The 27683-nt window shown below is 46.3% G+C and overlaps 1 protein-coding gene across 5 annotated transcripts in view; it reads right to left on the reverse strand.

Moving 5' to 3' along the window:
* MGAT5 (alpha-1,6-mannosylglycoprotein 6-beta-N-acetylglucosaminyltransferase) overlaps positions 1–27683 on the reverse strand; it is a 335878-nt gene that overhangs the window by 71396 nt on the left and 236799 nt on the right. For all 5 annotated transcript variants that reach the window (XM_057505663.1, XM_057505664.1, XM_036886669.2 and 2 more), the window contains one exon: positions 17672–17805. In XM_057505663.1, the coding sequence (XP_057361646.1) occupies positions 17672–17805 (134 nt within the window). The remainder of the gene's footprint in view (positions 1–17671; positions 17806–27683) is intronic.

Genomic DNA, 27683 nt, shown 5'->3' on the forward strand with positions numbered 1-27683 from the left:
TGATTCACCCAGGAGGAAGCTGGGGCCGCCTCAGGGTTTTACATTCCTGACTCAAATGAAGGCATCCAAGTTGCCCTTCCCCGAGGAAGCCCTCCCAGCATGGGGAGGGTGGCAGTGCCCCTGGCAACCTCAAGTCTCCCGGGGACTGCACAACATCAGCTGAGCCGAGACACTGCAGGGAGGTGCCTGGGAATACCAAGCGGCTGTGCCCCAGTCCTCGGTATTTAACGCGTGGCCATTCCTTCGGGCCCCAGCCAGTGCTGCCTGGCATGACTGCCGTAATTCAGACTGTGACCAGAATTCTCATCTCAGAATAGTTCTCCTATAAGTTGTGCTTTAGTGACAACCTATTTCGAGGAAAATATCATAATCAATACAGTATCTCAGTTATTCTTATAACTGTGCCTAATCACATTCAGAAAGCTATGCCTTTCACACTTAGAAATTCAAGGGCATTCTGTCTCTCTCCCTTCAAAAACGATCGTAGTAACTGTTTCTCCACTTGAAGGAACGACCGTGCAGTGCTTTTGTAACTCCTGTCCGAATAAGTCCTCTGGCTGCTCCCTGTGCTGAGCAGCATTTGGGCACCTACGACCCTCTGGTCACCTCCTGGGATGCTGCCTCCTCCTCCATGGAGCATGGCTTTCACATGCCTGCATTTGCTCAGAGGCTCTGTCCAGAGACAGCTGCTGCTCTTCTCTCTCTTGCTCTTAGATGGCAACTTAGTTTCCCATCCCTTAAACACCACTGTTCCCATATCGGTTGCCAAACTTAGAGTTGGAGTTGTAGTAAAAAGCCTCGAGGCAAATTACAACCACAACAGCTGTGTTTACTAAGAGCTACAAATGAACTCATCCCAGCACTATTAGTGCAGGCAGGCAGACAGGCAGGGATTCGGACCCTTCCAGAAGCACCCCACCCTTGGGACGTTTGCTGGCTGCCTCAGCCTCCTGCTACCCAAGTCAGTCCTGGCTTTTGGAGGAGACCCTCGGCTGAGCACAAGGGGCCTCTTTTCACCCACTATACTTTTATATGCTTTCTCCTCACAACTGCAGTCCTCTCCACTCAGCTGTTGATGCCTCTGGGGGTGCTGCCAGGCAGGACAGAGTAGGCAACTGTGAGGGCTTCTTGTGAGGGGCACCAAGAAAACTTCTCTCCACCCCTAGACCCCTCAATGCCTCCCCCAAAGCCTGCAACAAGGCCTAAAACCCTACTACTCTTAATAAAAATCTTCGGCTCATCACTGACCCCTCCAGAGTACACCTGCTCCACTGAAAGGAAGGGCACTGAATAACCAACACTCATCCATACCTGAAGATGCATCAGTCTCCCCTAAACAGCTCTGAGACTCTCACCTGTGGAAATGCTTTGTAATCTCTCAAATTCCTGCAGGTTGTTATGAGAATTACTGGGTTAAAAGGCAAGCATTCTTGAGAGAATGCTTCTCTCTTGAGAGAGAAGTCCCTGGAATCCATGCCAGCTTGATATCACCCTCGCGTGGATTAATTCAGGTGCCTTCCTATTACATGGAAATAAGAGGGCGGGTCCTTGGGGGACATCAATCAATCAATCAATCCTCCTGCAGAGGACCATACCCAGTTCCTGCGTGGACCCACAACAGAGCTGCTGCTTACAACTGTAGCCGTGAGAGGATTGATTAGTTGGACTCTAAGGAGAGGTCTGCACTCCCAGGTAGGAAGAAACCTCAGGATTATATTATGCAAAAGCAGTAAGCCCACAGGCTCCAACCCCAGAATCAGAGCCCACTGACAAGCATTCTTCCCATCCACACCAATCACCAGCCCAAAAAATAAAACTTTGTTTCAACCACAAGACAATTTGGCAGAGGCAGCTCTGGCAGCCCCTATTCGGAGCTGGGCTGCTGACTGGAAAATGCTCATGAGCTGGGCTCTGACAAGAAAGAAAACTCAAAGAGTCTAACACAGATTTCGAGAACCTGGGGATCCTGTTTGAGCTGTGTGCTGAAAAAAGAGTGTCTTCCTCTCTGCCCACCCTTACGCCTCCAAACTTGACAGACTTTTAGACAGGCCATTCATAGGATGAGCTGGCCTGGATGAAGCATGGAATTTATTATTCCATTCAAAGTTCCTTCTCTAATTTTACTGTCTTCAGAGGAAACCTATTCTTTGAGGGGACCAGACAAAAACAGTGGCTTCTTCCTGGCCTCCCTGGTGCAAGGCTGTAAGCTCAAACATCTTGGGAGGCCAACAAGTCATGGTGGGGGTTAGAGAAGGCCCTGGAAGGACTTTCATCTCTGGAACAACCCCTAATCCACACAGGCAGGCAGCCACTGCCCAGCTCAGCCCATCTTTGGCATGTGAGGAATGAGTCCCAGCTTACCATATCCCCTACGCCATCAAGAGAAGCTGGGAATTCTGGCTTTTCAGACAATCTGTCCCAAATAGCAAATTTCCCAATTTAAAAACCAGTGTGCTGCCTAAACAAAAATGTCTTTCAGTTAGATTCGTACTGTGGGGTCCGAGGCAGTATCTGTTGCTTGCGGCATAAAACTGTGCCCAACAAGACAGTGGTCCGCTGGACGTGTTTCCTTGATGCCACCAGCCTGTGGATAAGCATTTCCTCCTTGGAGTGCTCCTGCCCATCTCTCTCCCTCAAGCCCTTTTCTACCTGTGCTCTACAAATACAGAATCTCTGGGTTGCCAATACAGTGCAGACAGTCCCACGTCACCCTGGCATTAGTGACACTGCTCCCAACGCCCTGCCAACGATCCCTGAGCCAACAGCAATGGGGGTTCGTGGCTTCCCAGGAGGCTCACCTCATCTTTAGATGGTGGATCAGCTGCGTTATGCTTCCTCTGTCATTCTCTGAAAGCTCAGCAAGGTCACTAGCAGCCTATTTTCTGCCCTTTTGAGGGTCATCCGGGACAAATGTGGTTCCTCATCTGTTTGCCATCCCTTCCTTGCCTGCCTACCTGCAGCATCAAGCCTTTATTTCCAGGTCAGACATGCCAATTTCTTCAGTCTTGATAAAGCATGCTTCTAAATCTCCCCACATTTTGATCCTTCCAATCAAAACGCTGTAATTTGCCTAGATAATATTAGTAATTAGTGAGCAAAAACTCACAAAGATGTTAATGACTACCAGGCATCGTTCTAATATCTTTATATTTATTAACTCACATGATCTTCCCAAGAGCCCTAAAATAGGTGCTATTATTACCACCCATTGTACAGATGAGAGAACAGAGGCACAGGGGGCCTTGGGCGCTTGTCTGCGATCACATGGCTGTAGAGCCAAGGATGGAACCCACTATTCTGGCTCCAGAGTCCATGCTCTCGGTACTCCAGGTAGGGGCTGGCAAGCAGTAGGTGCTCTCAAATGGATGGGAACTACCAGCTTTTCATTCTACATGTCATACCTCCACTGAAGGCCCATTTCCAATTGTTGGTGGCACCTCACACTGTTGATTCACATGGCCTTACAACAAACCCCTTGAATCTCTTTTACACACATGGATGCTAAGTCACAGCAGCCCCAGCTTTCCCTTGGGCACTTGGTTTTATGGCCTCTGTGCCTGGCCTGACCCAATTCTCATCCCTCTGCCCTATTTCTGACGGCCCATAAAGGTGTCTGACAGGCTATCTTCTCCATGCTCTTGCTCTTGCAAGAATTAAAGAAGGCCAAAAGGAGTTTAGTTTATAGAATCATGGAACAACTCTGGGGAGCAGAACTTGAGAATATCCAGTCCTCTGCCTCGTTTTACAGATGAGGAAAGCAAGACCTGAGGGCAAATGAATTCCAAGGATTAGCAGCCAGTGAGTGGTGCAGCTCAAATTAGATTCCAGGCATCTGCTTCCCCACCCAGAACTCCATCAGCTGCTCCAGACCATCTCCAATCAGTATTTCCAGGATTAAACAGAAGTAGGACAAAGAGAATGTATATTCTACCAGTGGACAAGTAAACTTCAATGGGTTTCTGATAGCAGAAAGCTTGCTTTAATAGGGAGCAGCCTACTACTGAAGAGACAGGGATGTTTCTCCCAGGGATCTCGGAGCTCCAGGTTCAGTGTTCATTCCTGCACACATTTTCTCATTAAATACTGACATGCTTATGATGGAGAACACATGGGGTTAGGTTACAGTCAGCACACAGCCAGCACTATTTTTGAAAAATCTCTATGTCCTCGGGATCGCAGCCCTTGGAATCTTAAAAAGCCAGTGATTCATCTCTGATGTTTCCCTTTGCATTTGCTTTCTCTTCTCTGCTCTGCTTTCCCCTCACCAAGTCTGCACTTGAAAGGCTCTTTTTTGGGGGGAAAGGCTTTGCAATGTGCCTGCACTTTATCATGTGCCAGGAACTAAGCCAGAAAGAAATACATGCACAAGTGACTGAGGTTTGCTGAGTGGCTGCCTTGGAGGGCTTACATCTCCACTGGGATACGCTGGACTCCTCCCCGGGGAAGAGCAATCTGCTCCCTGCTTCTGGCAGGTGTGGTCGCCAAGGGATCATGACAAGGTCTTTCCTGATTGACTTTCCCCTTAAGGGGAATAAACTAGAGGAGATACAGAGATGCTCCAGAATGCTCTTCTGGTTGTAACCAGAACCAAGAGCTGTGATCACATTAGATTTTCCAGGAAAATTCAACAAAACTGATTCAATTTTATTATTACAAAATGTCTGCCAATTTCACATAAGGTAGCTTTAAATTCATCTGGTTTATCTCTACATTATCTGGGAAGAAAAATGTGGCCAAGCAGGTTAAAGAAAAAACAGGACAAGGTTCAACCTACTTATAAAAATGTGTTCTTTTCAACAATTTCAGTACATTCTTTAATTGCCAAGGTTTTTGACAGTTCATTAAAACAATATAATAAGAGAAGTTAATTCCTATTATGAAATAAAACAGCATTTCTCCAAGCAACTCACATTTCTAATTTTGCATTAATTTAAACTAAGCCCAAGTTAACCAAATCAGTGAGCTAGATAATTGCATACTTTTTAGAAAGGGATTCTATCTCAGACTCAGAGGTCACCTAGTCTAGAGACTTCCAAGATTTTCGGTTGCTTAGAGTAGTGGAGCCCTTTTCCCAGTGATATCTTACTGGAAATCCAAATCTGTGCCACAAACAAAGGCTGCTGTGGTAAGTGGAGCCCTTACTGTGTGGCTGCCCCCCCAGTTCCTACAGCAGTGGTCCCCAGGGCTCTAAAGAGCACTGAACTCATCCAGGGGTCAGCACACTTCTTGCTCTAAAGGAACAGGTACAAATATTTTAGACTGTGGGATCACTTAAGGTGCATCAGATACTCTTTTGTTATGACTTTCAAAATGTAAAACCCATTTTTACCTTGCAGGTCATAGGCCAGATTTGGCTCACAGGTCACTGCCAACTTACTGAGGTTTAACTGGCATATAATAAACGGCACATATTTAAAGTACACAATTTTATACGTGCTGACATATGGATATACTGTGAATCTATCACCATAATGAAGACAGCGGACATATCCTCCCCTCCACTTTCACCCTTCCCCAGGCAACCAGCCATCTGTTCTCTGTCACTATGGATTAGTTTCAATTTTTCAGAGCTTTATATAGAGAGTATCATACAGTAGGGACTCTTTTTTATGGTCCAGAGTGGTTCTTCCACCCAGCATAATTATTTTGAGGCCTGCTGTGGTGTTGTTATCAGTACTCATTTCTTTTTACCTATACCTTCCTGCATACCAGTGAGGAAACTGAGGCTGGAGGTGCCCAGCAGACTGGGTTGGGGTCAGGCCCCTGCTGCCCTACACAGCGCCCTCTTCCCATGCCATCTCACTGCTACTTTCACTGGGGGGCTGCAATCTGTGCTCCCTGTCTGTGGGCTGCAGGATTGGCACAGGGGAAGCCCTTCTCCTTCAAATCCCTTCTCCCAGAGTCCCTCAGACCCGAATGCGCAGGGCAGTGCCACACTGCAGGACACGTTCCAAGCCATATCCCAGGATCCCCAGACAGATCAGTGTGAAATGAAATGAGAAGGATATGAATTCATCCAGTAGTCACTGAGCGCCTGCTCTGTGCTGGGTGCTGTGTTAGGCAAAGCAGAATCAATGACTTCTGCCCTCAAAGAGCCTACGAGTCTAGCAACTAAGTAGAGACTGAAAGAAAAAGAAGGACATGACCAAAAAAATGATTAGAATCACATAAAAGGAAGGAAGAGGATGCCGGGATAGCGATGGGAGGGGTGACATTTGGTTGAGGGCATGTGTGTGGGACAGGGTGGCCCTTAGCAAGCCGGGGCAGGTAGCACCCCTTACAGAGGTGGAGGGAGTGGGATGTGGGACCCTGCAGAGCCAGGGCCTGGGAACTGAGGGAGAGCAATGGGTGCTGTCTGAGCCACCCAAGGAAGACTGGATTTCATTGTAATGTGATGAACTCTAAGTTTAAAATGAAGCCATTGGAGGGTTTGAGAAAAGGAGCAACACAATCCAATTTACATTTTTAAAAAGATCACTGACTGCTGCCGAGTGGAGAATGGGCTGAGGGCAGGAAGCTAGGGAAGGAGATGAGGGAAAGACTGCAGCCCTATTTCTTAGGCCTGTGGGTATGGGACTGCTTGTCATTCTAGGGGACGTTTTAAAACCATATGGTGTTTGACATCTAGATAAAAAGAAGTTTTCCAAATTCAGTTGAGACTGGGTGACTCTGGTTGCTGCCAAGCAGTCTAGGGCTGGGCAAGCCAGGTCCCTGGGGTCCAAAGCCAGAAACAACTTGAATTGCTCAATTGCTCAAATAAGGCTATCCACTCTAAAAGGCTGCAAGGCTGTCGCTGGCTTCCCCGCTTGTGGAGGAAGCAGCTGGGAGAAACATTTTACCTGTTATTGCCCAGGGCTCCTGCTGCCCACGTAAGTCACTCACACAGACCTCACTCCCTGGCTTCTGCTTCCCGTTCTAAAGGAGGCATCACCCTCCAAGTAAGGCTGGCTCCTCAAGTAGCAGCAGGGAGCCAGATCCCCCAGGTGGGAGGTCAGAACCCCGATCCTGGTTCTGGACTTGTCACGTCACGTGCTAAAGGACCGAGTCACTTGGCTGAGTCGCGCCATCTTCTTGAGTAAGCACCTCGTCTAGAATCAGCCTGGTGAAGGAAGGGAACAGCCGCCCTTGCTTCCTCAGACGGAATCAGCTGGGAGCCTGACATAAACTGGATAGTGTTATACCATTTCCCCAAACCCTCCAATGGCTGCATTTTAAACTTAGAGCACATCCCATCACAGTGACATTAAATGATGGCTGTGAAAGGCTTGGAAAAAGGTAAACACTACACTAATATAAGGCCTTCTTTTACTACCAACTAGTTAGTTATCACATAAGTAGTAGCCTTTGTTGAATGCCTACTGAGAGATGCAGGCTTAGGGCCTGGGGCTTTGTCTTTAGACTAACAGACATTTTAGTGAGGTCACACTTCATCTTTTCATGTATTGCTCACCCATCAGCCTCAGTGACAGAGAACAAAATCAAGAACCCGGAAACAAGCTGGTGGCAGAGGCAGGCCGTGAACCCAGCTATCTGGCTCCAAGGCTGCGTTCCTGACCACGGTGGCAGGCACAGACTGTACAAACCAGGACCCCAGATGACAAAGACGACACTGTCTGAGTCCACGGCTTCCCACGGGTCTCGTCCACTCTGGGGGGTCAGGCACCAAGGATGAGAGGCAGTGCGGTTCGCCAGGGCACTTAGCAGAAAGGAGTTTGGGGTGGCTGGAATCAGGCACTAACAGGACTCAAAAGTAACATGACAGTTGGCCGTCTGACAAGAGTAGCAGGCAGGCAAAAGTAAAGAAGAGATCGGACTCATTTGTTCACTGCTTGGTCAGCTACTCAGTGCCAAGCACGCCACACAGTCCCAGACATCCCAAGGCCTCGCTACCCAAGGCGTGCTTTTGTCAGCAGCATAGCACTTCACCGGGTCTCGGCCCCATGCCAGAGGGTCTGAATCAGAATCGGTGTTCCAACAAGATCCTGCGTGATTCTCACACACTTTCAAGGCTGAGGAGCCCTGCATGATGTGGCAGTTGTAACTGCTCCCATTTCAGGTCAGGAACCTGATGTCATGTGCTGGAGAACCACAGGCTAATGTCTGAACCTCCACTTGGGGTTCAGAGGCTATGCTTGCTCCCCTGAGGGGCTCAAAGACCTTGAGGGCATTCCTTCAGCAGCAATTGTGTATCAATGAGTAATAAGAACACATGGTGGAATCACAGATATGTAAACTGTTGACCTTACATCATCAACAGAAGATTCAGAATCCAATTCAGTTAGGACTCAGTTATCCTCAAAGGAGGAGAGTATTTTTAAAGAAACATGGAACTAAGTAATATAGTTAAGCAAGACTTTTAATTTCCATAATTTTCAAAATCCCTCATTTTTACAAACTTGACTGATGTTTCATTCCCTGATGACCTTAGGTAATAGGATGCTAAAGGCCCTGAAGTGTGGCCACACTGGATAGACTTCTCTTCTAGGCACATGTTGCTAGCTGATGATGACAATTGGGCTGCCCTAGAGGTAGGTGCCAATAACCCAGACCTGTGGGTTCTTGGGCTAAAAAAGAAAAAGGGAGTAGGCTGCAGGCTGTCTCATTTGACGCTAAGGGTCTGGGGCAGTGGTGCTTTCTCAGGTGCTGTCTTCGGGATTCTAGAGTCAGGCAGCAAGGTCCTCTCTCTCCCACTATGTATTATAACATCAGGACAAGAGCACAGGGGACTTCAGCCACGAACTGGGGGCTGATGGGGGGAGTTGAGGCGGTAGCCCCTTCCTGAGCCTCTGTATTTAATAGACTGTGTTTCTTGATAGGCATGTGGAATGCAGGGAAGGCAAACATCTGAGCAGATATCCTTGATATGACTATCAGGAACAGAAACCACTCAGGATACTGGAAGGGAACAAAGGATGACTAAAGGATGCAGGACCTGGAAAAAGAAAACTTCCAGGAACTCTGCCAGCTACTTCTTCTTTCTCTCCAGGTTACATGGGTTGTTTCTCTCTGTCCATCTGTCCAGGCTGCATGGGTTGTTTCTGTCTGTATGTCTATCTTCCTAGATGAGGCATCCGTATCTCTGCTTCCTGTAGCTATTCCATCATTGTCTCAACAGCTCCCTCTCCCTTTCCCAACCGGTCCTGCCTCCTCATCGCTGTCATCACTGCGCTCCTGGAAGGCTTCTGCTTCGGTTGCATCACAACTCTGGACATGACTTCTGATTTCTGTCCCCCTGACTCACTGTCCTGTTTTCCAGTGCTGGGTGAGGAGCCTCCCTGGTCCAGCTTGGCTTTCTGAGCCAAAAGCATGGGGCCAACCACTGCTTTGGGTTGGAGGACATCCCGTGGGACAGTCACCCTTGGTGGAGGGGGCTAGCGGTGGCATTCCCCATTCAAGTGCCCCAGCAGGTGGGGAGACTCCCTCAAAAGAACAGGAGCCCATGAGGGCTGACAGCACAGGAGGCACCTTCAGAATTTCAGTGAGTCCTAGAATCTGAGGGTGAAGGAGGACCTCCCGACATCATCTCGTGCACACCTGTCTCGCCCCCTCTGCAATCCTAGAGTGACCCTCCCCTTTCCACAGATCTCTGAGCAGAGGACACTGGGTAAGGGGAGAGAATGGGGCAGGGATGGGGAAACAATACAAAACTTCCTGCTTGCTAACATCCATGTTGACTGCAACTCTGGAAACGTGGATGCAGTAACATTGCACTGAAGGCATGTGTTTCCCATGCACAATCACTAAGTACCACGTCATGGGGATATTTCAGAAAAAGAAACAACTCTAACATACTGGTCTGTGTTCAAAAGCTAGAGAAATCCCGAATTTATGTGAAAACTTTACAGTATTTTTCATCTTTGGAGGCCTTTCATATCAAAGAATACTGATAATAATTATGTAATAAAATTGAAAGAATACCCCAGATTTTTTGGTATTCAGGCAGAGACTAATACAGACAGGCACAGTGCTGCCACATAGCCTTTGTAACACTTGGGCGACGCACAGAACAAGGGTGGGTGGGTCACCCGTGGAGTTTCGGAAGCATTTCCAGATCACACCCAGATAGCCTGGGCCAGTATGGTTTACATTTTTGGGACTCTGACTGGCATCAAGGAAATCATCGTTTTAGTTCCAGTATTATTTCATCCAAAAAAAGTAGCCAAAAAGCTTTCAGAACCAACTTACTGTTTTGTTCTAGGGAAATTGAAAAAGTTGTTAAGAGGCATCTACAAGGAAGTTGCACTTGGTTCCAAAGCAGAACTGATATAATTTCAAGGTCAAGTCCACACAGACAGGTAAACTATTTTCTTTGAGCAGGTATAGAGGGGAGAAAGGAGTTTTGCTGGGGTATTTTTTTGATGTTGTTAAAAGAGCTGGCATCTCCCTAACACCACTACCAGGATTCATTCATTCTACAACCAAGCTGAGAATGAGAATACCCAACATGTTCTTTTTAACCCAAATTTAGCTGAGAGTCAAAGGAAGAACACTCTGTTAAGCCAGGAGAGACTCTGATAAAAAGGAAGCAAAGATGTATAAATTCATGGGAACACCTTAAATAACCACTTATAATCTCAACTGATTTTATTTTACTAGAGAGGAGAAAATGTGGAATAATATATGTAGGAAATAATTCTTATTTACTGGCCCAGGTTTCTCAACCTTGGCACTGATACCTTGGGCCAGACAACTCTTTGTTGTGGGGCTGTTCTGAGTCCCACTAGATGCCTCTCTCAGTCATGACAACCAAATTTGTCTCCAGACATTGCCAAATGTCCCCCATGAGGTGAAATTAACCCCAGCTGAACTAAACTAAGAATTCTAGCTGTTTATGGCAAAGGAAGTTACCTGGGATTAAATCAGTTTCTCTGGAAATAGGCTGATTTAATTGTCCTTTTGGCATAATTAGCATTTCAGAACTAAAGAGGGGTGGCATGCTTTTCCTTTCCTGAACATGGGGTCAGAAAACCAATAGCAGGGAATTCTCTTCCCTGTCCATCATTTGTCCTCCCTCAGTGGTTGGATTTTTAATTCCCTCAATATGGGAGACAGGACAACATGAGACTGCAGTTCCTGATCGTGCCAGAAAGTGATGAACTTTTATGCTTACGAAGAGGCATGTTTTGAAGTCCTGGATACTGTTCTGTCCTACATAAACATGGTCCCAAAATAAAGCAAGGAAAAAAACCCCAAAAGCATGACATTTGCATACAAAGGCGACTTTCCATCTGAAAAGATTTACATGTCATGTCAACAGGTCACACCCCATTCCAGTTCTTCTGTTGGACCCTAGAAATCATCCAAGAGTCCCTTTAGAGCTCAACAGTCCAGTGCTTTGGGAAAAATGGTTCACACTGTGGCCAAGAACGTTTTGTCCAAGATCTCTCTGAGCAAAATGCCTGCAGTCAGCCCCAGTGTTAAGTAGATAGACAGATATGAATAGTGGAGGAAAGGGAAGATTAGGTTCAAGGAAAAAACTGCCCAGTTAGGGGTCCCACTTGAAGACAACACAGGCTTTGCAGGAGATAACTTCCTTGCTTATCTGGACCAGACCAAACCGGTCCCAACCAGATCACAACACAAGGGCAATTCAAGAAAACTAAGAACTGCCCAAACCACACCTCATCATAATCTCATTAAAATTGTGGTTTTACTCTACCCTACCCCCCACTACAGGCTTTTCTGTGTGCATTTTGGGAAAAGACATGCACAACAAGAGGAATGGGTGTATAATTAGAACTGTTAAATGACCTCACCCTGTCCCTCAAAGAGGCACTCCTGGCTGGGATATGATAAATAGACCTTCCCCTAAAAGATCGGGCCTTTGTCTACCTTGACTCTGGCCAGCTCCTCCCTTGGAGGAGGATTCAAATCAAACTTTTGCTGTGCTTCACTATTGTGTCTCTGCCTTTCAGTTCTTTGTTTGGTGGGGGCAAGAACTGAGGAGAACCAACTCAACCCGCAACATACTTGGTGCCATGACTTGGATTGCAACTCTGAGTAAGTTGCATGTGCCTTGTTCCCTGGCTGGAGGCACTACTTACCTATCCTCTGGGGGTCCTTCCCCTCCTCTCTGTCTCTTGTGGACAAAAACAGCTGCAACCTGTGGGCATGGGTCAAACCCGGAAACACCACTAGGATGCTTGCTGCAAGAAGACTCCTGTGACTCATGTCAATTATAGACCAGGGAAGATTGCATTAGGCACCCTGCTGACTGCAAGACAACATCCTTGCAATGGAGGCACACTGTAAAAACACCCACTTCCAACCCTGTGGCAAATCCTTAAGCAGTATTTAACATGTCCATACAAGAGACTTCCTTTTCTATGTTCTTGAATATCTCCTACTCACCATATTTTTCTTCCTCTTTTGCTTTCTGCGTTACCTATAGGTCAGCTAATCAGAAGCTTATTGTCACTACCAAACACTCAAGCACTGGATAGCCAGTTAAAAGTCAACAGGATGGCCACTGATCTTAAGACTCCCATGACAGGCTTCCCTCTGATATGTTCTGAGGGATCCTTTGGAGACCCCCAACTCATGATCCCCTTGGCCAAGAGATGTCCACCAGATCCAGCCAGAGGTAGTACCTGCTTGGGCTCACCTTGTGGAGAACCCCTCCCTCAGGAGCCGGGTCATGACCAGGTCCTCAGGAATGTTGCCCAGAGCAGTCCCAGAATTCTCCCTTTACACTTTTTCACCAACAGCTCCCTGCAGGAGCTAAGAGCCTTCTGACTCGCTTTGATGATTCAATGTCCCTTTTGTACTCAAGAGTTCTTTCTATTGCTGCATTTGTTCTGTTTCCCTTTTAGAGGGGAATGGAGACATTTATTCTTGATAGTATTTGGAGGTCCAACTTAACCATGATCTCCTACTGTGAACCTGCCTCTCCTGCCTGCACAGGCATCTGCAGGAGCAACATAGCCCATGGCCAAAACCTCTTCCCTGGTGCAACTTTTTTCTCATGGCTGCCTTAGGCCATTGGGCAACCCAAGATGATCTTTATCAACAAATTTGGTGGTCTCTCTGGGTCCAGACCTTGACTCAGGTCTCTTTCTCTTGACCCCTGATGAGGCTTTAAGATCTCCAGGAGGCTCGCCTGGCCAGAACTCTCCCTTTATGCCTTTTGTTGACTCTTGCGACTCAGCTAAGAGCCATCTCCCTCCTCTCCTTCCTCTTTACCCTGGCACCTGTAGCTGCTGCTACAGGTGTTGAGATTGAAGTTACCTTGAGGATTGCTCCCCTAGAATCCTATTCTCCCATTTCCTCTGTGAATGACTGGAATAACTCCACCCCTGCCCCTTCCTATAAGGGGAAACAATCTTAAGTACCACCCACTCAATGTAATGCTGCTGCTTAATGCCTAATGTCACTAGGGAATCCTGGAGCTAGGAGTGTTGCCCCTTGAGGATGCTGTCCCTCCAATAGATTGCAGGGAGAAGGATATGCCAGATACTTTTAATGGATGCTCCCCTGGGATGTCCAAGAAGCACTGCTTGGACTCTTTACCCTTTGATTCTCAAGCCTTGCTCTAATAGTGTAATAGGGCTCTCCTCCTAGGCTGGATCTAGATACCTGGGAACTAATGTCAGTCAAAAGGTACCATTTCACTGGCTGTCATGACTGCAGTGGATGGAAACAGGCATCCAGAGCACTGTTTGGTGCTAGATGTGCACTAGGCTACTGGATAATGACCTGAAAACATCAGGCTTGCTTCACTCACTAGTCCTTCCCATTCATTTTAGATGGGGAAACAACACTTGATTCCCTGCAATAGCCTTTTGGGTTGCATCCTCTGATGCTGGGAACACTTCAACCCCTAGAACCTAAGCCTTCTATGGAGGGTATGGGTCCAAACAAGGCAATACCCTCAGAGAAACCTCTACTCCTCCTGATGTCCCCTGTTATCCCCCTGATCTGGAGGGCCACCCTGGTGTGGGACAGCAACCACTGCCTCCACAGAGGATTTGTCCCCTTGCGGAGGCAGCAGGGGAACTCGGCCCCCAGCTTGTGCATAAGCCCTCCTCTCTCACTGAACCTAAACAACTTAAAATAGACCTGGGAAGCTGTACTGACAATCTTGATGGTTATATAGAGAGCTTCCAACATGTAACAGTTGCCTATGATCTGAGTTGAGAGATGTCTAGGTCATTCTGACTCAGACTCTTACAGACACAGAACTAGAGAGCCAAAGAAATTTGCAAACAACCTACACCTAACAGAACCTAATTATCCCACAAGGACATACAGCTATCCCCTTCCTGGATCCCGGATGGGACTATTGTTAAGTCTGACCAATGCTGGTTTGGGGATCATTATTTGATATGCATAAAGGCTGGGTTTAAGGCTGGCAGACAGAAGGTTATAAGCTATACAAAAATCTGCTTTGACCCAAGAGTCTGCTGAGAACCCAGCCACCTTTCTAGAAAGGCTTAAAGAGGCACTCATTAAACATATGAATTTGACCTAGACTCACATGAGAGCAGACTCACCCTGAAAGACAGATTTCTGACCCAGTCAGAATCAGACATTAGGAAGAAACTCCAAAAGGTAGTTGAGTACTCAGAGGCCAGGACAGATGACATGCTTACTGTAGCAACTGTGGTTTTTTACGAGCAAGAGCAGGTCATGGAGGCCAGGGCTCAAGAGAGGGAAAGAAAAAGGTGAGGCACCAGGAGGAGGAACAGAAAAGAGAGGCCAGGTGTGCCCAGATGGTGGTGGCCCTACAGGGCTGAAAGCAGCCCGCTGGTTCACAAACCACACGCAAGGGGGCCTCCACGAGGTGCTGTATTTGCTGCAAAGCAGGACATTGGGCCAAAGGATGTCCCCCAAGGGACAGATAGGTCACCTGTCACTGCCTGCTCAAAACACGGAAAGGCAGAGCACTGGGCTGCCCTCTGCCCCCAAACTGAAGGGATCTGAGGTGGTGGGTAGCTGAGGCAGCCCTAGGCCTGCAACTGCTCAACCAGGACTGACGTGGCCCCCTCCATGGGGCCCCACTGCACATCACCATCACTGGACTGGAGCCAAGGGCACCAATGGATGTTGCAGGTAGGACAGGAACTTCCTTTTGGATACTGGACCACCTACTCTGTTCTGACTTCCTTTTCCAGACCCCTCACCTCAAGAGCCTGCACTGTCTTGGGACTTACTGGTAAGCCAACTTCTCTGCCATTTACTCCCCCTCTGTGCTGTCTGTGGGAAGGCTGTACCTTTCCCCACAGCTTCCTGGTAATACCTGATGTAAGGCCAGAATATTCTACAATAACTGGGATCTCGAGTCACTCTGTGGGAATGACCCTCCCATCAGACTTCCCTATATTTTGTGCAGACTGATAGGGAGAACCCAGGACAGAGCCCAGACTCTTGGGAGAATGCTGTTCTCGCTAACGTCTGGGACCAAGGCATCCCTGGGAGAGCATTACAGCCTCCCCTGTGACAAATGAGCTAAAGCATCCTAGTAAGTTTCCACCGACCAGACTGATTTTTGTAAAGGGTGGCCCACCGCCTACACATTTGTCAGTCTGCTCTTAAATCAGTCATTCACTAACTGTACATCTTGTTCACATGAGCAGGCCACCAGCTACTCTGGAGCCCAGCCCAAGGCACCCTCTCTTCCAGACCCATGGGGCAACTTAATCAAACCATATCCCACCACCCAGTTGTTTCTCCCCTCAAAGTAGACAATTTAGCTGCCCAGACTACTCAACTTTGAGGGCAGAAGTTTCCAAATGGATGGGGAAGCACCAGCACTGTAACTGCCCTGTTCACTACCTTTCACTGCCCACCTGTCCCCCTCTTTGGGACTACACCAGGTGACTGGACATAGAGCCTATTTTAAGCTCCCTCTCAGGTGGATTGGATGCTGCTCTTTGGGTTTATAGTAACAGACATGTCCTTGGCTATGGCCAATACATCCTTCCCTTGTCCAGTGTATCACCAATCGAAGCTGACCAAATGGGTGGGGCCCCTTCTCTCACTAGCAGTGGGGCTCACGGCTCCCTGGGAACTGCAGGGGCAGCCTCTGGAGGTTCCTGCCTAGGGACTGAATGCCTTGTCAGGGCTTCAGAGCCAATTAGACTCACTTGCTAGGGTGGCTTTTCAAAACCGCAGAGCATTAGACCTCACGGTGAGCAAGGGAGGAACCTGCCTATATCAAGGGAGGAATGCTGTTTCTACATCAGTCAGGCCAAGCACAGGCAGACGTCCGCCAGATCCTAGACTCCGCAGACAGGAGTCAAACTGGGCACGACAGCCTAAAACTGGGAACCAGGGCTAATGTCCCTCCTCCTACTTCTGGCATTACCCCTAGTTTACCAGTCGTAGCCCTTTCTGCTGAGCACTCCTTAACCTCTTTATTCGATCTCTCTCTTCCTGGCTTTAGGCTCTACATCTACAACTGATTATTCAAGATGGCTGTCAGCCAGTCCAGACATCCTTCCCGTCCATCTGCACAGATCCACCAGAACCTTCATCCTGATGTGGTCTCCCGGAGCCCGGGCCCTGCAGGACCTAACCAGTCATAACCCCAAACCCCCACTGACAGGGAGCAAGCACTGGGGCCCAGTTATGTACACCACCCCTCCCTCAGCAGGAAGCAGCCAGAACAGTTGTTGCCCTGATGCCCAAGGAACTGGGTCCCAGCTGCTTGAAGAGGAAACGCTAGGTAGAGGCAGACATGAGCAGCTGGGGAAAGAGAAGACAAGGTTCAAGGAAAAACGGCCCAGTTAGGGGGTCCCACTTGAAGACAACAAAGATCTCGCAGGGAGATAACAATTTCCTTGCCTATCAGCACTGGGCCAAACCGGTTCCAATTAGATCACAATACAAAACTAAGAACCACCCAAACTGTGCCTCATCATCATCTCACTAAAACTGCAGTGTTGCCCCCCGACTCATGGGCTTTTTTGTGTGTATTTTGGGAAAAGACATGTGCACTGAGAAGAATGGGCATATAACTAGAGCTGTCAATCAAAAGACCTCACTCTGTCAATCAAAGCAGCACCACCTTGCAAGGACATGATAAATAAGCTCTCCCCTAAAAGTTTGCTGTCTTTGTCTACCTTGACTCTGGCTCACCCCTCCCTTGGAGTGTATTCAAATAAAACTTTCACTCTGCTTTGCTATTGTGTCTCTTCCTTTCAGTTGTTTTGACAGGGACAAGAACTGAGCAGAACAAACTCTACCCACAGCACCAGCAGGCATTTTCCTTTCCCAGGGAGGTGAGTACTGACCACAGCAAAGATGATGCTAAGGCCACTGCATGCCCCCCAGGCAAAGGGAGCTGCCTACCTTTATACACCTTCTTTATACAGAAGGTAAAGGCAAAGAGTCTCTCTGTGTAATGCCTTGCTCCAGAAAGATACCCAGCCCCTGGGGGCCCTGGCTTTCAGAAGCAAGTGCAGATGTGAAAGAAGCTGTCATTTGTCACTTCCAACATGCAATCAGTACAGGGCTTTGCTGTACAGCCACTTACAGCTGAGCAGGTACAGATGAGTCTTTATTAGATACCCAAATGCTGAACAACCAAATCCTTGCATATTCTTGTTTATTTCTAAGCAGATCCCATTAAGCCTTGGGCACTTGGCTTGATTACTCCCTGGATCAAAGTTAGATTAAATTACCCAACAAGCTTCTTTTCAGAGAGACACATGCACAGAGACTGACTCACCTTCCAGAAGCTATCCACTTTGCCGTACACAAGTGACTGGTTCTGCCTTTTGATTTCGTTAATGTGGTGGATGTCACTGGAGTTCAGATGCTGCTCAACCACAAACCCCAGAAAGCTGTTGTCTGGGGTATGAGCTGATGTGGAAAAGAAAGGACAGAGCAGTTAGGATTTAATCAGCAAGAAGAAACAACAACAATTACAAATCTAATACAAGCCATCTTGTACATAATTAAATCTTTTCATTCTACCCTGTTCTTCTTTACCTGGGAGGAGAAGCAACTGCCTGCTCCTACGTATCCCAAGTAAAACCTTCACATGAGAGTAATTCTCCCCTGGATGGAGTAACCTGAATCAAATCCGGCCTTTTTTTTTTTCCTGGCAGAAAATGCATCTATCTAGAAAGCATTGAGCTGTGTGCTCTCCCCTTTCCTGTTTCTTCAGTATAAGGCTACTGTTTCCTGACAGAAATGCCCTCATTCAGGTTTTACCAACTAGAATCTGCAGTGGGTGGGGCTGAATCAGTGGTTCTCAATAGGGGTGAGCCGTTGTCTGTGGGCCCCACACAATGTGGTCCAGGGTCCAGCTCCAACTGTGTTCACCACCCAGCTGGGGGAATTTGGAAGCAAAACCAACCAACATCACCCTAACCTTGCACCTCCTCTAAGAATTACTCATTAATGAAAGATGGAATTATGAGGCTGGACTGAACAGATGGATGGAATCAAGACAGATAAAAAGGTGAAGTTCATTGGAATGTAAACCACCTCCAAAAGCTAACCACTGCAAGGAACCACGTCTAGTTCACAGAATAGATTTTTCTGGAAGACAAAAGGCATTGTCCTCTGGATATTTCACTATTTGAGTTTTAAAATGTCTCTACTTTAACAGTTGGCCAAGCAGGAAGGCATCCCCACATCCTGTTCAACCATTTGCCTCTCGTGCCTACAAATTTAGAAGTTTTGTTACTCCTAAAGGGCTGGGTTTGTTTTCCTTGGCCCTTGTCCTTCCCGTAAGTAAGAACTGCAAGGCAGAGACACAATAGCAAAGGAGAGTGAGAGTTTTATTTGAATACACTCCAAAGGAGGAGCCAGCCAGAGTCAAGGTAGACAAAGGCCTTGATCTGTTCAGTGGGAGGCCTATATACTGCCTTCTGGTTACAAGGCATCTCTTTGACCGACAAGGTAGGGTTATTTGATTTATAGGTCTTTCTGTATGGTTCTCCCTCTCAGTAAGCCTGTTCTTTCCCCACACTGAGGTGTGACCTGGGCAGTTCTTAGTTCCGTCTGATCGCCCCCCACTGGGATCTGGTTGAGGAGGAAGTTCTCTCCCTGAAAAGCCTTTGTTGTCTTCACATGGGACCCCCTACCTGGGCAGAATGTGGGGGGCTTTTTCTTTGAACCTTAACTTCCCTTTTTTGGCTGCTCATGTCTGTCTTTCTACCTAATAATTTCACCAGAAGAAATAATCAGAAAACTCTCTCCTGATGAAGCAGAGAACCTCTTCTCCTGTGCATTCAGCCTGTCTAGAGAAATCTGGTTTTCAGAAGATGGCCCTGCAGAGGCCTCGAGAAGTAAATGAAGCAACTGCTCTGCTTGAGTCTGGCCTGACTAGAACAGCTCTAACTTAAATGGAGAGTGACTCCACATTCAGCAAAATCCACACAGTGCAGCTTCGCCATATTCCTTTCTCGATGGATGGTCAACCAACGGGAAGTTGATTCCTTTGTCTTGATCTGGTTTTTCAAGGACTCAGGAGCCCTTCCCCAGGTAGGGAGCTCACACACAAGCCCTATAATATGGGCTGGGCTGGGCCCGCACTGAAGGCCTAAGACATGAAGCCCCAGGACCCACTCACACCGTCCCCACAGAAGAACGAAGGGACACCAGCAGAAAGCCGTGAACTGCATAAATACTGCGTCATCACCATGCAGTCCCCTGGACTTTTTGCCTAATGCGGGGGTGACAGAATGAGGAGATGATACGGTTGTGACAGGAGTTGTGATAGGTCTGGTCCATCTGTATTTCATTTTTGTGTTTCTGAACAAGTGCCTGGAGGCAATAGCAATGGCTGTAGTTGGCTGGGAAGTAAATTACCAAATAAATTCTACTGCCAACAAGAGGCAACGGTTACTTCTGTTTTCTTTGTGAGGACCTGGGCGGGGATCTGAAGGAATTTAGGGGAGGGAAAAAGAGTCTGTGTGCCTTCAATATGTCAATAAGGCAGCTTAAAGCATTCCACAGTTTGAAAAACTGTTGATTAATAGGAAAAATTTTGAAATAGAATCTGATGCTTTAAACTTTTAGATTGTTTCTTAATCTTCAGGAAATTTATGTGGTGACTAAAGCTCCATGCTTTACAGATGTGTTTCTGCGATTCAGTTATCTAGTCCCTACATGGGCACTTCCTTAACAAAGGGAAATAATCTAGCATCTAAAATACCTAGGCTAAAAAGTATAATATACTAAGGTGCAATCAAAAGTAAGATGACTGTCAAAACCCCAAAAGGAAAAAACTCATATGTATCTGTTTTTGTGTCAAAGATTCCCCTAGCTTATAGCTTGAACAGTGAGAGGGAGAGGGAGTAAATAATCCATTAAAACTCATGAGGAATGATGGGCTTCTACTGCATTAGGACTATAATTTAGGGCCAAATCAACTTTGACATAGTACGAGGAATGAATGCCATGTACAAGCTCTCCTCCATCTAAGTTTTCATCCAAATACTTAATTTCAACTCCTTTCTCTCCTCTGCAGATGCTAACTTGAGACCAGGCAACCTGTAGGTGGTTTAAGGACCTCAGATGAGACTTAAGGAGAAGTACTGGCAGCGCTTACAAGCGGCACCGCCATCAGGAGCAGAGTTCAGACCCTTCAGACTTCTTCCCTGGCAGCGCTGAACCTGTCACAGGACTCCAAGTGTTGGCAACACGAGGGTTGCTCAGCTGTGACTCACCCAACAGGTAACTGGAAGTGACCACCGACCCTGTGGCTTGTTCCCTGGAGCTGGCCGGCAGCTGGGTGCCTGCTGGGTGACATTGTTGCTGAGAGCCCTGGTCTGAACACAAGTCCTAAAACTGCTTATAATTAATTAAAAGCCTCAAGTACAGATTGATAGTATCTAAAATGAAGTAGACATCTAACCTCAGCACAAACTTTGTCTTGCTCTGCCTTAAGATGGGAACACAGACTTGAGCTGTGTTAGGAGGGTTTACATTTCAAGATAAATCAAGGAATCCCATTGTAAATGGGACACAGGAAATACTGTACTTTTGGAAATCACTCAGTCCCAGGAGATAAACAAATGTGATTTAAAAAAAATGGCTGATACTGAATTCTATGCACTGGGTTCTGTGCTAAGTGCTCTATAGTGACTATTTCTTTTTATCTTCATGACAGCCTTATAACATGTTTGTACAGATGAGAAAATAGAGAGAGACGGAGTTACTTAAACTACCCAAGTCTGAACGCTAGGAAATGGCAACACTGGGAACCAGCTGGTTCCGAATCCCAAGCTCCTTAAAGACTCTAACATACCGCCTCATAGTCCAAATATTTTATTTTCTGGGCTCTGTGAACTACAGTGGTAAAACATGCTTTAGAGGAAAATGTTTTAAGGTAGACCAAAATACACATGAAAGATGAAGGAATAAAATCTGTGCAGATTACCTTGTTTTCTTGAGCATCTTAAGCTGTATGTATGTGGGACTAAGCTGATTTTTTTTTTACATGATTCAAACTGGAGCAGATTTGCTAAACATTAATAGTGGTCTTAAAATAACTTAGGACAAACATTTATTGAGAAAAGCACTATTTTAAGCACTTTGGAAGCGCCTATTTACAAATAATTACAAATCAGCTTAATGAGTTTCCTGAGCAGATTACAGGGATGACTTCTTTTAAGAACAACTCTTAGTCGGCTTGAATTAATTCATTCAATAACATTTTAGAGCACTCTGTACAAACCAGGTTATATGCTAGGTACTGAGGCGGTACAACTAAAGACGAGTTTCTCCCCTCATGGAGCTTACCAACTATGTAATAACTGAGGCATTACTCTGTGTCTTCCAAGCAGTAATAATGTCCTCCTTTAAAAGTAATTCAACACATTCATTAAGCTGACCCTCTTTCAATTGCATACATCCGCAAGGTCTGCTTTTCCCACGACTAAGTCGGAAACATCTGAGAAGTGGAAATACTCATTTTAACAGGGTGCCTGCTGGCCTTCAATGACTGCTGGCTCTTCAGTGTTGGGGACCCCCACACCACCAGGTCACCAGGGGCAGAAACCCCAGAGCCAGATTGGGCTTCCCCCTCAGCCCTCAGAGCCAGCCAGTCCACATGTCCTAAGGACATCACCTTCTCAAAGTCCCTCAGCTCCTTCCCTTAGTTGGGTCTCATCAATACTTGTTGAGATGTCTGCAATGGTAAGTTTTTCTTTTCCCTAAATAGAAATGGGATTTTTTGGTTTTCTTGATTATAACAGAAATATACTTTCAGTACAAAACGCTTTTTAGACAACAGAGGCAGAGATAAGGAGAAGAAAAAAAGGTGTCATCCATCACCTTACTACCTAGAAATAACCACCATCGGTGAACTTTTATTCCGGGTGTTTGCATCTTTTTTATCCTCAAATCAAAATTGGATCCTACTACACCTACTCTTTAGTGAACTTCTCTCACTTACACAGTGTGCCACTGGTATCTCTGTGGGTTAACAACCTCGGCTCATCCCTGCTTGTTATAGAAGCACAGTATTTCAGGGCCTGGACTCACTCCGTCAGCTGGGATGTCTGGGCTCCGGGCTGCCAGCCCTGCCTGCAGAACCAACCACTTCTCCCAGGCCCTGCCATTCTGTCCCCCTCAGGGGGCTGGGCTGCTGCCCTTCCTGACCCCTTAACTCTCCCCACTGCCCATGCCTCTGGGACGGGCACTTAATCCAGAGGACACTACCCGACCAAGACTCAGCTGAAAGAAGGGTTTATGATCTGAGTCCTGCCAATTACAGCTGCTCCAGGGCTAGAGTCAGAGCTACTTTTGAAGTCAATGCCTTTCTGTTTACAGCCATTAAGCTGGCCCAGTGGAAGTTGAGTACCACAGTTGTCATCTGCATGCCCACGTGAGGACCACCTGCCTGAAAACGGTGCCGATCTGGAGAAAGGCGAAGCTGAGACAGGGCGATAATAGAGATATTCTCCAAGCCCAGACTCCAGCTCTGCTTAAAGCCAGTCTCAACAATTCCCAGTGACACGAGCCAACAAACGCTATGACCAAGTCACTAAAGACACAAATCCTGCCTAACACACTCTACCACACTGAGGAGGTTTCCAATTTTTGACTATCTAAATCAACCAGTTTGCATGTCAGTGCATGCTGGTGAACTCTGCCGTGGATTTCTAAGCAGTCTCCATACTTCCTCCCTTTCTGTCTGCTCTCTAACTACAGTCCATCCTCTGTGTTGCTTGACTAGGTGTGCTCTGAAGCATGTATGTGACTACAGCAATTTCCTGGTGAAAATCTTCACCTCCTTCAGGATGAAGCAGGGGCCAGCATTCCTAGGACTCCAGTATCACTTCAGGTCACCCTCCTAGTGACACCTCTGCTCCATGATAACCTACTTGGGGTTTTTTAGTACCATGTTTCCCATCTGATGCTGGTATAAGTCTGACATATCTATCACTCCCTCTTCCTTTCACGTCTCAGCTGCCATCACCTCCCAGGTGAGGGATTTCCTAACTTTGTAAGACAAAGATAAATCCTCCTCCTCTTGGACCATACAGAGTTAGAGCTCTTATCACACATTATCTCCCCTAATAGGCGATATGTTCTTTGAGGGCTGAGCTAAGTTTTACATATCTCTAACTTCCTGGAGCATAGAAGGAACTGAGCAAATATTTTTTGAATGCGTGATTGATTAAGTCAATGAGGAACACTTAATTACTGGGTGTGAATGACTCTCTAGGTAGATCTACATCACCAGGCAGCAGAGGGCATGCCTAAACCACTTTTAGCATCATTCTCTTTGCATAAAAGCTCCAAACCAAAGCCCATCATTCTTCATAGGACTAGTCATTGGCCAAGGCAGCTCATCACTCTATCCCAGAAACTAGCCTGGGCCTGGTATATTATAAGTGCTCAATAAGTACTTATTCAGTTGATAAATTAACATCTCTCTTTATCTAAGACACAAAGTTGATATCAAGAAGAAGGGAAACCAATCAGTGATACCGACTTCTAAAATTCTAACATCATGGGTTTCTAAATACTCTCATTTATTCAACAACAGTATATATTTACTGAGCACTTACATGTACCAGGCAACAACTTAAGTTGACTCTTCTTAGGGGTGAAGGATATGCCAGTGAACAAGAACAGCATGAGTGCAGTTCCCTTCATTGAGCTTATGTTTAGCTGAGGAGGCAGATAGGAAATTCGTAAGCAAAATGTTTCCAGGGTATAGATAAAGAAAATAAACACAATTGGTTAGATGACCAATACTGAACTCTAGCTAATCATATTATGTTGAAACATCTAAGGGTTGCTGTTTTATGCATCAAAAAAAATGGTGGATTGACAGATAAAGAGAAAACAGACATATGGACTGTTACATCATAGAACAAATAAAGCCAACTGTTAATTGTAGAGTCTAGGCTGTGGGCTTCTATTGTGCATTTCTTTCACCTTTTATGTATATCTGAAATTTTTTTAAAACAAAACAGAGAAGAATAGTGGCTGCCATCATATTCATGATGCTCATTCCAGTGATGAGGAAACTGGCATGGTACAAACAACTATAAAAAACAAAGTCACATCATACAAAAAGTAGTCTGGTTTTAAAAGTTGTACACAGATAGTGATATCATGCTTCAAATTTTACCAAAACTGATTTTTTTTCCTCCAAATAGTGGCAATGGCAGTCTCTTGGAGAGAGAGAGAAGGTTGGGGTACAGGCTTGGGAAACTCTTATGTCTGGCTGAGCTGAAAGATGAGTGCCTGAGCTGTTGACAGAGGCAAGCCAGAGTAAATACTTTAAGTGTCAAGAAAACAACTTAGAAGGGAACGGACTTCTTAGAAGAATGTCACTCCTGAAGGCACAGACTCAGGCTGAAGAAATGGCAACGTTGATTTTATTACTCAGTGGTCTGCACAGAGGGTAAAAGGCAAGAGTCTTCTGACTCAAGTTAAAGACCAAAAAGGCAGTTTTGAATCACAAACACCTCCTTCGCTCGTCACGCCCTACAAATGAAACTGCCCATGGAAGAAACCGATTCTTGGCTGAAACCAGGAAGTTCGTCATTTACACAAAGGGAAAGGGCTTGCTTCTAAAATTCGTGTTTTGTCTGGCAAAAGTTTGGGTCTGCAAGCCACTATACCAACCTGATCATGCAAATAAACATGACCGTGAGCACCCAGACCTGGGAAAAGTGCAAAGAGTTAGAATGTTGATGATGATATGGTATTGAACAAACACAATAGTGTGACTTAACACTTCGAGGAATGAGAGTAACAGGAGGCCACTGCTTCAAGAAACTTCTGGAACCTCAAATGTGTAAAACAGTTCTCACCTTTCTCTGCATTGTTGCATGGACTAAAAAACAGATAAGCTGTTATTGTTCAATTTAATTCAATCAATAAATATTTTCTGAATGCCTATCATATTCCAGGCATTCTTCAAGGTGTTGGAATTTCAGCAAGGAACAATACAGACAAAACCCCTACTAATACATGCCTCAGAGTCCAGGGGAGGAAAAAGGAAAATAAACACAAATAAGTGAAGTATAAATTCTGGGAGGTAATACAGTTATGGAAGAAAATACGGAAGGAGATGGGCATAGGAAGTTGGGGGAGAAAGGAATTGCATTTAAAAAAGGGAGAGGTGACGGTTAGTCTCACTGAAGTGACATTTGATCTTAAGATCTGAAGGAGATATGGAAGTCAAAGGGGAGAATGTTCTGGAAGATGGGATAACCAATGCAAAGGTCCTGGGTGGAAGTGTGCCTGGCCCATCTAAGGAACAGCAAGGAGGTGAGAGAGCAGTGAGTAAGAGGCCATGTAATAAGAGATGAGGCCAGACAGGCAGCAGGGCTAGAGCACACGAGGACTTGAGGCCATTAGGATGACCCGTCTTTTCCTACAGTGCAATGCCACAGCACTGTGGGCACAGGAGTGTCCAGACCTGACCTATGTTTTAATTAATGCCACTTTGAAGTTGGAAAACACTGGGTCTGTTGGTTATTTATTCATTAATTCAGCAAATATTTATCAGCAATGATGCCACCACTGCAGGTACTAAGGACTCGGCTGTAATCAGGCTTGCAGGGCTCACAGCTGGAATAGAGGCAGTGTGAGAGCCACAGTGCAGGGTGTGCAGCTCAGGGAGCAACGCTTTCTGGGGCACACAGCTCCTCCCTGAGGATGAGTGGGTGTATGTATGGGGCGGGTGGTGGTGAGGGACGGGGTGTCTACACAAAGCACCAGCACACTGCGTGGCCTGGATGTCAAGGAGCACGTGGTTCCCTGGAAGCCACCTAAAAGCCAAGAAGAGCCAAGGCCACATCAGAGAGGCCAGCAGGGGCCACAGTGTAAAGCAAGGAAAGGGGCTGCAGGTCAAAGGGGAAGGCTCTAAACTGACACCTCCAGAATCCCCAACCTGACCTTCACTCAAGTCCTTTGTAGCTCCCTGTTTTTTTCTGCCCCAAATGTCCACATGTACCAAGAATGCTGAATATTCCCCAGCCTTGACTGTAACTGCAGAAGGTGAGCTAACAGGCAAATTCTTTGCTGTCTTCATATGGTGGGTGAATGGCAGCCGAAATACTGCAGGTACTTAAAAAACTAATTAAGAATAAACCAATGCAAACAGACTTTGTCTAGAGAAGAGGAAATGTTCTAGGAGAGTGACATGGATAGTGAGGTTGTTAAACAGATGATGAAATGTTACTGAAACTTTGATAGGAAATAAATATAAGACTGAGATGAACTCTGCCTGAAACCAGGGAATTGAATCTGGTATCCCTGCTATTGCTACTTTTAGCCACAGTCTCCAGGGAAAGAGAGGATAAACCTCAGTTAGATAAAGGTGTTTTACCTCTGCTGATGTTTTTACAGAAGCCAGATGAAGATGTGAAAGAGGGTGTCATGCGGATAATTAGCACCATCTGAATATCGGATAACTCAAGGTACAAGCCATCAACTTTGAGGTTTAGTTTTCTTATAAAATGGAATGGGCAAATGTCTTCTCTATTTTGTTTTCCTGTGTTGGCAGACTTCATTCATTTACTGAGATATACTGTACCTCTTTGGGGACTGAGAAAAATAAAAGACATCGCCTTCGGGAGTTTAGAAAAAGTAGTATGCACAGCAGACGGGAAGCCACTAACTGAAGTAACTTCTCAATACTGGGTCAAGTCCCTGGCAAGCCTAGAAAAATCAATAATGAATTCTCAACAAAGAATAACAAAAGTATCCCAAAATAAATACAAATTAGGAGCTGGTCACTTGATGGACTATAAAATTGTCTTCAAAATAATGGTTTTGTAAAAATGTCTCCATGAAAAAGATAGTAATGCCTACATTAGGGTACGGGAGCCTTTTTCCCATCTGGAGATGCTTTTCCCATTTTTGTAATTGGGTTACATTTCTTTTTAATTTGATTGGAAAGAGGGAGAAAATCATCTAAATAGAGTCTTTAAGCAAAAAAGAAAATTCTGCTATCAGGGTGATTTGAAGGAAGAGTGGTGAGAAATCTGTGTGGCACCTTCAGAGACCAGCAGGCTGTCAGGTGAGGCTGGGCCAGCCCCTGGGAGAAAGGGCTGAGGGAAGGGCAGGAGGCTCTGAGTACTTTGCTATGGACTTGGGACATGACTCCATGGGCCAAAGGAAAGGCACTGTGGTCTTTGAGGAGCAACAGCTTGGTGCAACCTGAGCTTTCAAGAGCTTTGGTAGCAGGAGGAAGGCCTTAGTGCCTAGTTCACAGGCCATGCCAGAGTGTGGCCACAAGCAGCCTGCCTTGAGGG

Source organism: Manis pentadactyla, chromosome 8 (assembly GCF_030020395.1).
Source record: "Manis pentadactyla isolate mManPen7 chromosome 8, mManPen7.hap1, whole genome shotgun sequence".
Lineage (NCBI taxonomy): Eukaryota > Metazoa > Chordata > Mammalia > Pholidota > Manidae > Manis > Manis pentadactyla.